Source organism: Galeopterus variegatus, unplaced genomic scaffold, assembly GCF_000696425.1.
Source record: "Galeopterus variegatus unplaced genomic scaffold, G_variegatus-3.0.2 Scaffold1150, whole genome shotgun sequence".
NCBI lineage: Eukaryota > Metazoa > Chordata > Mammalia > Dermoptera > Cynocephalidae > Galeopterus > Galeopterus variegatus.
The window spans coordinates 361,740-372,381 of record NW_007727261.1 but is presented as its reverse complement, the minus strand read 5'-3'; the positions used below and the strand labels follow the sequence as shown (position 1 = coordinate 372,381).

Sequence of the window (10,642 nt, the reverse complement as noted above, 5' to 3'; positions counted from 1 at the left end):
GATATAGATGTTTATAGATAACAGCTATGTTAAACAAACAAAAATACCAACCAGAATAAAAATTTATAAACATGACAATAAGTGATTTCTTTCTTCTAGTTTTCTGGTATTTTCTAAATTTGCCTTGGTGAACATGTATTGAATTTATAATAAAACATAAGCTTTTGTATAATTAAACTAAAGGGGATAAATAAATAACTCAAGCAAACTTGGTGCAAGTGTTAACTACTTTTTCTCTTTTTAAGGGCTTTAATCTGTCCTTTAACCTTTCCTGTAAAGGAGGGTCTCCAAAATGTAGACATCTTAATGGGCTCAACTTAAAAACAGTAACACTGCTTTTATTTATTTATTTATTTATTTCACACTGCTTTTCTTTTTAAAGCCCTAACAGAAGTGCATGACCAGAAAGGAAAGCTCTTGGTGATTCTGGGGGGCAGGCTGTAGGGAAGGCTTCCCACAGAGTTCGCCAGGTGGGACTCTACGGTGCATGGAGGAGAAGCACGTTCAGAGCAGAAAAGCCCGAGAGGCTTAGTGCAAAATGGCAAACAGCACCCATGCTGTGCTGAGGAGCTGGGCATTCGCACCTCCCTCTCCTCCCCACCCTACTTAAACAACAAGCCCTCACTCCCACCTGACCTGCCTCTTGTCTCCCTCCAGTCCATCCCACACGTGGCTTTCAGGACCAAATCCCACAAGCACAGCTTTGATCATGATTTGGGTTTAATGATGTTTCACAGCTACCTTTATCTGCAAACTAACTTTCAAGAACCTACCATATCTGGCTTTGTCCCTCCTCTCCATCCTCATCTCCCCTCTCCCCTGCCCCAGCATCCTCCTAGATCCCTACCATAGGTTGGACCTTCTAGAGGCTTCCATCACATTGGACCCCTGGAGCACTCTCCTGACCGTCCTTCCTCAGCAAGTTCAGGATCAGTTTCACTCAAGCTAGATGGCTCAGGCTTGGTCCACTCTCCCCAGATGAGGGCTTGTAGAAATGGCAGGCACTTAGGAACTTCATAATTTTCTTTCTAGTACTTACTATATTTCACCAAATCCAAGATACACCAATTGTAAGATGAGCTATTATTTTATGCATCAGTAAGATTTTTTAAAAAGGCATCCTGAATGTTCTAAGAAGCTCTCTGATTTCAGAGATATTAAAATGTGGGAAAAATAGTCATCTTCCAACTGATTGAAATATGGTTATGGTTATGGTTATGTAAGTGCCTGGTCATAACAGGCAGCCAATAGAAGTTTATTTCCTTTTTGCCCACCCCAGTGGCAAAGTCTGTCTTATCTTTATACCCACCATGGCACCCAAGACTGGGCTCTGTGTGGAGCAGTAGTTGCAATGATGACAGTAAGAATCACAGTTAATATTTACCGAGCAATTTCTGTGTTTCCGTTGCAGTGCTGCAACTCTGTATGAACTCAGCATGCAAAGTAACTTTTACTGGTTGTTCTGGTGAGCACTACCATTATTCCCACTTTTCAGAAAAGGGTAACGAGACAGAGAGAGGTGTAGGAACTCAACCAAGTCAGGAAGATGCTAGGACTACGAGCTCAGGTCTACCTAATGCTAGACCTAGGCTGTCTGACCCACTACCCTCCAGTGTCCTCTATGGCCAGGCTTGTGGGTAAAAGGGTAACGAGACAGAGAGAGGTGTAGGAACTCAACCAAGTCAGGAAGATGCTAGGACTTCGAGCTCAGGTCTACCTAATGCTAGACCTAGGCTGTCTGACCCACTACCCTCCAGTGTCCTCTATGGCCAGGCTTGTGGGAGTCAAGGCTACAAGGGCAGGTAACCACAGCTGAGAAGCTCAGGCCTCTTCCCTCTGAAAGGGTGGTGAAGAGTTTTTGGAGATGAGGTGATTTTCAGAACTGGCTATGGATTTTATGAGAAGAGCTACATAAAAACTTCAACTTGACGTCTTCCAGCTGACTTCCTCGTTCCTGTGACTTGGGGGTTAGGCATGTGCCTCCAGTAGTCGGGTTTTATGTGCCCAATGCAATCAATGTGTGAACATTACTTCTACCTCATGATTCAGGATCCAGTTGCCTTGATGCACTGATTTTTTTTCAAACTGAGATTATATTTTAAAAATACACTTGATAAAAAGCATTTGACTTAAACATTTTTCCCAAGTTGGTTTTGAATAACTTAAATATTTCCCTTTCACTCTTCTATAGAGACAGAAAAAATAAATACATAACTCTTGAGAATCGCTCACCTTCATCTCCCTATCCCTTAATGATACTCCTTACTGGACTGGGACATATGCCTGCCTTTCTGCTGAGGCTCCTCCGTCAGCATTTTATAACTGAGTGGAAAAGTGGAGAAGGCTGGGTGGAAGTACACAGATTACCAAAGGGAATAGAAATAAAGCACATTTTCCAACTCCAAAGATCAAAATACAAAACTGCTCATTCTCCCAAGAAGTAAAACAGCAAAGTGTAAAAAATATCTTAACACAAGAAAATGTGGCCATGGTTTCCAGGTACTGTATTCCAGAAGCAAAGCTGCCCCTTTACCATATCATCCTGCTGGGTCTGTCACTACACCATCTGATACACAGGGTCACCAACTCTCAGGCTTCCAATTTTTTCCACTGAACAATAGATCCCAAAAAGTGGGGACGACTTGTATATCTGCTTCTCAGAAGGATCACACAGGCGGTAGCTGAAAGAAGCAAAAATTTATCATCAGACACAAAAAGGAAATCTAAGTGCTCTACATAGAACTCAAGTTTTCATTCTCAGGTTATTTATAAATAAATAGCAGCCTTTTCTAAAGTTGACAGAGACAACTGTGGACAATCAGTCAAACTGCAAATAATCCTGGTTTTTCGAGAAGTATCCTGAGAGTCTAAACAATTTTTAGATGGCTTTGGTTTGAGGCCAAAAAATAACCACTTAGATGTGTAAGTATAAAACACTTTGTTGACGTGAGTACCTCAACTTCACAACTCATTGAAACAAATGTCATGAAATCTCAAAATAGAACTGCCCTGAGCTCTCCAAACTTCTTGTTTAATGCATTTAAGTGCTTTGCTTTCAACACCTTCCAAGCTTGTAAGCCCAAAGCTGTGGTTTGTTGGTGAACAAAAATTAAGACAGATATGCAGTTGGCAGGTGAGTCTGGACTACTGCTGAAGCTAATTTTTTTTTCCCAAGGGCCTGCCTGAAGAAAAAAGAATTAACTTCACTGTATCTTAAACATTAAAAACCAAAAACAAAACAACTATAAATTTGAAGGCTTGAAGAAATAACCTCTTCTCTAACCGAAACCCAGTAGAAACAAACAAAACAGAGGAAAGGGAAACAAAACAGAATTCAGCTCCAAAAAATGTTAATTTAGGTCTAAAAACACATTTTACATTAAGAACTAAAGTCATCCAAAATTCTTTAAAGAACAAAACAAAAGAAAAAACCTGGCATAAAATAAACTCCTAGATAAACTCTGACAACTCATTACATTCCTTTTTTTTCTAATATTTTATTATGCAATTCCAATTATCCTCCTATTGATTCTAATAAAGGAATTTGAGCTGCAATAAACATAATTAAATAAAGTATTTGGGCTTTAATTTGGAAATGTCCATGTTAATATTATTAAAAATTGATATGAGAGACATAATATTATATAATTAATAATTTATAAAAAGCACTAAAGGATCCATCCAGAAAAAAAAAGGAGGCAACAGGTAATCACTCACATTCACTGACAGACACAAACCAACCAGAAGGCAGGTGGAAGGTGCCCCTGGATAACAAGGTCACATGCACCTTCTTAAAGCATAAGCTCAGACATAGCACCTAAACCCACAAGTAGCTCTGGGATAGGGACATTATTAAAAATACAATAGACACATTAGTGTTCTACCTCTTCAGGGTTTCCAGTGGCTCCTTCCTGTCTATGACTCCAGTATCTGGGTCCACAGTGGTCATAATGCACCTGTCACACAATAACCAAGGGTTAGGTGACAGCTAAGAATGAAGGAGCATGCCACACCCCTGAGGTCAAGTCTAGTGAGAATCCTTACCTGGAGCAAGCCAACACCTTTTTCATTTCTACACCACCAATTAGGAGTTCATCCCAGGTGTCCTAGCAGAAAAGGGAAAGTTATCTTTTTAATTAAGTCTTGCAAGCCTGTAAGTCCATTTATTTCTTGGCTGGTACTAACTACGAAACTAGCAGAAGTAAGCAGCATGAGAAGACACCAAGAAATAGGTCCCAAAAGGGCTCAAAGGGAGGTAACATGTTGGTGAACCCAGGTCCACCTCCTGACTCACAGCCTCAAAGCCCTCATTCTGTCAGCACAGCACGAACAGACCTTCTATGATGCAGTTTGCCATGAGAATCATAAATTAACTAGAAGGCAAATATACTGATGTCCAATAAGAAATGTATAGCTTACAAGACAAGCCCTTCTTTCCTTATAGCTAAGCCATGATGGAAGCCAAGTTAAAATCCGAAGATCCTTTAATGAGTGGAACATCAATCTCCCAAGAGAAGTTGGTGACGATTGACACATTCAACACTGCCACCCCCACAAGGCAGCCTGCCAGCAGGGTCCTCGCATCCCGAGGTCACTGACGGTGGTCAGTCTTCCCACCTTGAACATGGGCACTGCCAATGTTTGCCTCAGGGCTCCAAGCAATCCTTACAACTTTGAGGGCAGTACTACTGTGATAATCTCCACTTTACCCAAAGAAAGAGGCCTAGAGAGGGTGAGAAATTTTCTCAGGATCACAGCAGAAGGATGTAGGACAGCTAGGTTTGAAAATCTTTCTGAAGGCAGGACTTTTAACCTCCCAGCGTTTAACCATATGTGCACACACACACACACATACATGCATAGGTATACATACACATATATGAAGGTTATAGATATTATATGCATATATAATATGATTTGTGTTATATGTACCCCACATACACATACATATATATATACACACATACAAGAGTGCTTCAAATAAGTTCCGGAAAAAATAGAATTGAAAGATAATACAAATCTTTCCATGAATTTTTTGAAGTACCCTCATGTAGAAGTTATACAGACTATATCGTAGGGAAGGCAAAATATTACCTCTACCCTCTGAGGGTTTTTTTTGACTGGGCCTTAGAATTAAATTGACATAAGACAGGACAAAAGTATACAAAGTTACTCAATGTAAGTTTTCCATGGCGCGGGTGTGGCTGGGGTTGAGTGCATGCATGCTGAAGCGAGTGAGGGAGAGGTGACAGGCAAGGGGCTTGTGCTAGGCTAGTTAATCAGGTAGAGAACTGACTAGGAAGATAAGGGTTAGTTTAACCAGGTTTGTTTGTGCAGATTTCCCTCAGCCTCAGGTTCCGGTCCTTGATGATAAGAAGGACACTTTCCCTCAGGTACAGGGAGGGCAGCTTTCACAGGGGCATTCCAACTCCTGCTTTTAAGAAACAGAAGGAAGGTCAGAGTGATCTTGCACTTGCTGTTTTTCAAGTGCCTTTAACTCAAAATAGTCAATATGCCAGAGTGTCATATTGTGGGGTGGCATGTTCAGTATTATTATATATGCATACATAGTATGATATATATATCAGAAGGTCTGAGACGTACAACCGCTCGACTCATGATTTGTTGACTTTACAATCAGTTTATCTGGACGTAACTGGTTTGTAAGTCGAGGAGCATCTGTATTCGGGAGGCGGGCATGTAGAGCTATATAAAGACGACAGGTGCCTCTTGCTAATAGGGGAGCCATCTGTGTTTATCTTTAAGATACCTATGCCTGCCTCTGCTGAGACCTACCGATTAAAGTTTGAATAGCCCACGGTAATCCTTTGTCCAGGTCTCAGGGGGAGAGGTGGGAGGCATAGGGAGATGGGGCCTCACTACAGGCTCCACAGACCAGCAACAGAGTCTATACTCAGATGCAGAGTGTCCCTCGACAAACCGTTTCTTTATTTTTTTTTTCATTTACATGCCTTTTATTTAATATCTTGGTAATTTAACCAAACAGTTAATTAGTGAAAGCTTCTTTTATAGAAATATCCTAGATAATATAAGAAAATAAAGTATAGAACTAAAATATAAACATCTTTCAATTCCTAATGAGTCAATTGTTCCAGACAATGATCATCAATGGTCAATATAGCAAAAAGTGATAGACATGTACCTCCTGATGAACTCTGCAATAACACTTATAAAATACAAAATTGAAATGGAATCTCATTAAAACTCTTTATTTCACTTCCAATTTATTTTCTAGTACTAAGAGGGATATAGAAATACATGAAAAAAACATTGCGAGGTTATAATAGGCACAATTCAGATCATGGAACTTATACATTACAAATAATTGAATTTCTTTAACAATGACAACATTGCAGGGGAAAAAAAGATGGAGAAAGTCAGAACCTAAAGATTGAAAGAGATTTGAGAGGGAAATCAACAAATTATAATATATGGATCTTATTTGAATCCTAATTCAAGCAAATGGTGAAAATCAACCAATCAAAAAAAAAGCGAGAATATTTATAGAAAAATTGGATAATTACAAACATTGATCATAATTATAAAAATTTATGTCATTATTCCATGACATAAAGGGATAATTTATTTTGATATGATAATGGTATTGTGCATAAACCGTTTCTTGATCTCAACCCAGGCAAGGTTTTTGGAGACCAGGAGTCTAGGGATTTGGCAAGAAATCAGAAAATGAGGAAATCTATGCCTGCACACCTGGCTGCTTCCCTTCCCCTCAGGGGCATGGGAGAGAACTGAAGCCCCTTTCTGGATGAGGCAGAGCAGAGCAGGGGGTAGGGACTAAGACCACAGCCTTTCCACTTCTGCTGCTGATGATCAACAGGTCAGGCTTTGGTCGTCTTTCAGGAGTAAATAACCACCCCACCCCACCCACCACCGGGCCTTGTAGGGGTGATTCAGCAAATGCATAAAAGGGTCTCCAGTACATAACTGGGTCTTCAGAACTCAGACATTCCCTACCAGTTATGACCACAGCTACAAATTGAGTTGAGGAGGTCTCCATGGTGCCCTGGGTTCCCAACTATCCTTTAGGAAACTGTTTTTGTGTGGAAATAAACTCCATATTCCAAAATATCAGTTGATGGGTGTTGGGGAAATGGAACAGTTTGATCAGACTCCCCTCACCTCGGCACCAGTTCAGGGTCGTTCAGTAAGCATTGTGTGTGGGTGGAGTAAGTGTGCCTGCACGATGGCGCCGCTTTGGCTGGTGTTTACTGCCTCTGGTGCCCTCCCTGCGTGGCCATGTTTTTCCAGACCTGCAGCTTCCAAGGACCGTGTGGCTGGTTGTCTAGCTCACAGACCTGTGTGAAGAGGTCTTGTGACCCAGCCTGGCATGTGAAGGGTTTGTGACCCAGTATGTGAATGGGCTTGAGGGGTCTGGGAGCTCCAGACCCAGCCCTAGCTCAACTATCGGCCCAGTTGGTGCAGGATTACTGGTAGGTAAAAGAGCCGCAACAACTAGCGTGGTCGCCTAGCTTTACAATTGGGCATCACTCGGCCCGGTGGCGCACTGGATAGTGCGCCGCTTGGGAAGCGCGGCGGCGCTCCCGCCCGAGGGTCTGGATCCCACATACAGACCGGTTCCCGCTCACTGGCTGAGCGAGGCGCGGGAGCAACGCCGAGGGTTGCGATCCCGTTGCCGGTCCCCGGTCCGGTACGGGGGCAACACTGAGGGTTGCAAACCGTTGCCGGACACAGAAAAAAGACAAAAGACAAAAAAAAAAACCAATTGGGCATCACAAACAGGATTAAGAGCTAGACAATTGGCACTGTGAGGATTCCAAGCCTCACAGTAGCCTTAGCAGTAGCAAGAAAATGGGTGAACTAGGTAACCTTTATAAAAGTCAAGGACACTCCATGTAGTGAATGGAATCTTCATCTCCTAGCTAGATCTTATTATAAGCAATCTCCAAACAGAAAACTGCAAGACAACCGTAGCACATGGCAAGTCCCCTGGTGGAATGTGACCTCAGATGGATGGGGTGTGACCTAGAAATACAGCTCCTGTACAGGGAAGGGATGGGTGGTGGCCCTGGCGTTTCACTGCACAAGCGCGCTGAGGCCACAGGCATGAGAGGCGATCTGGCAGCCCCGTACAGAACTAACCCTGCACTCTCCAAGTACCTTCATTCAATTTCCTTTTTCCAAGTGATGATGAATGTCATATTTCAAGGCCACATATCTGAGTTAATTCTGCATCATGAATATTATAGAAAGCAAGCAAGTCTGAAAAGTTCAATTAGGTTTCCTAGCTCAACAAGACAGATTTTAGTGATCTGCTCTTACACCGTTAAACATCTGGAGGAGCCAGTTTAGAATAGCAAATTGTCTGGATTCATAGGAGTTGTCAGCAGCACCCCCCAATGCCAGCTCTAATTACCTCTAAAATATTAATCACATCATATAATCATGTCACCCACCCTAATCTGATCATTGTCAGCATTTTGGTTAAAGCATTATTTGCAATAACAACATATTAAGCAAACTAAGTTTAATTGCACTTATTAATCCAGTTATTACCGGAAAATAATAATACATTTTAAATTATTGAAAAATGAGTTCAAATTAATATTGCATGAAATTAAAATTTCCATTACATTCTACTGGACATACACCACTTAGTGACATACACTATTCAGCAAAATTCCAGCGTCTTCCCTAAACATAAAAGCAGCTCTAAGAGCTTGGTGCGCCCCCTGCTGGGGATCATCCTCTCTGCAGTCTGACAAAATATAGGTACCTGGGACGTTTTAGAGTGAAAGGATAAAACCATGGAGTTTTTGAGATGAAAGAAGGAAAGCAAGGACACGAAAAAGGTAAGGAGAAAGGGGCAAGTACTATACGCAATGGGCTGAGCTCTTTGGAAATAATCCTGAGAATTTGCTGTTAATTTGCACACATCTTGTAAATACTAAATTAAGACTACACAGTTTTCCATCACAAGCAGCACCCAGCACCCAGCAGAAGAGGTAGAAGATGTTGTTGACACACAGAACAGCACAGGTGAGGGTGCTTGTTTACCTGAGACCTTCACTAGAATCCACATCGGCATTTGTCAAGCAAAAAATTAAACGTATGAAACAAAATATGGCTAGTGTAGAAGGTTCTCCCCCTTCTGCCCCCTCTATATATACACATATGTATATACACAGACACATATGACCACACACACACACACACACGAGGGTACTTCAAAAATTTCAAGGAAAGATTCATGTTATCTTCTGATTTTTATATTTTTGAAGGACCCTATATATCTATATAGAGGGAATATAGATATAGAGAGAATGTATACCCATATCTATATTCTATCTCTATTTATGCAAATATAGGTGTGTGTCTGCGTGTGTAGCCAGAGACAGAGCACACCCAGGTGAGTATGGAGACCAAGGTGAGCTCTCATACACCAACTAACCAGAGAAGGACGAGCAGACAGCTGAGAGTAAGATGGAAGGAAGGACAGAAAAAGCCTGAGTGGCCTGCTGTGGCAGCGGGCTCTGACAGGAGTTATCTTGAAGTGCACAGGTTAGGACAGCTAGGGAGCCTTTGGGAAACTATTCCCCAGGCTCCAGCTGCAGCCACTGTGCTCGCCCCTCATCTCCCCAGTCTCAGCCACAGGATGGAGGGGGGGGTCCCTTTCTCTGCTCCTGGTTTTCTAATGGCTACTCATAAGTTTATTATATTGTGTTGTACATACAATTGTTAGAAGCAATTTTAAAGTATTTGGGGATAAACTGACGAAATGAGTAAGTGAATAAACAAAATTGTTCTGTTCTGAAATCCATAGCAATCTTTCTGATTTGGCATCAATACCCTTACACAACCACAGTAAACTCGGAAAGTCATCTTCTAGAGTCTGGCTAAATACATACAGGGTGTATACGCAATGATTACTATTCAGCATGAGAAAAGAGGATGTGAATTTATATTTATTAACACTGAATAATGTTCAACATGTTGCCGAGTGAAAAAGCAATCGTATGTAGAATATACAGAATGATTTCATGGACATCAAAAAAATCTTTATATATAGCTATGTTTATACATTTATAGAGATATACACGGAAGGCTCCTCACCAAGATTTAAACATTATTTGTTTTTTATAATAAATCTTAATTTTCTTCTTTTCCTTTTTTTGTCTTATTTTTTATAAGAAGCATTAAAATCCCAACAACGCATTTTAAAAATCATTTTATTCTAGGTAAAATTCTCAAATTCTTTCTGACACCAAACACACGATGTCTTTTCCAACAACAAATCTGCAATTTTCTGACACCAACTGGGTGTCCAACAATTCAATTCAGTTCTGACACTAACTACCAGAAGTTAGTGCAGACCCCAGAGGTGAAGGGCTGTGTCCCACAAGACTGCCCCCAATTGGCTATAAATCAGGAGTTCCCACAAGCCCCTCCTAAGATTTGACAATTCACTAGAATGACTCCCAGAACTCAGGAAAGTGCTTTACTGTGACTGGTTTATTTTTAAGGGTGCAACTCAGGAACAGCCAAATGGGAAAGATGCACAGGACAACATATGGGAATGGAGGTTCTCAAAACTTCCATGCCCTTTCTGGGTGCACACCCTCCCAACACCTCCATGGGTTCA

At 41.3% G+C, this 10,642-nt stretch overlaps 1 protein-coding gene across 1 annotated transcript in view; it reads right to left on the bottom strand.

The window, feature by feature from the left end:
• Positions 1–2,201: 2,201 nt before the first annotated feature.
• The window catches only part of LOC103592443 (mitochondrial amidoxime reducing component 2-like), a 22,270-nt gene continuing 13,829 nt past the window's right edge, over positions 2,202–10,642 (bottom strand). Inside the window, exons 4-6 of the mRNA XM_008575174.1 lie at positions 4,045–4,106; positions 3,885–3,956; positions 2,202–2,681 (exon numbers count right to left, since the gene is read on the bottom strand). Of these exons, the coding sequence (XP_008573396.1) occupies positions 2,558–2,681; positions 3,885–3,956; positions 4,045–4,106 (258 nt within the window). The 3' untranslated portion in view covers positions 2,202–2,557. The remainder of the gene's footprint in view (positions 2,682–3,884; positions 3,957–4,044; positions 4,107–10,642) is intronic.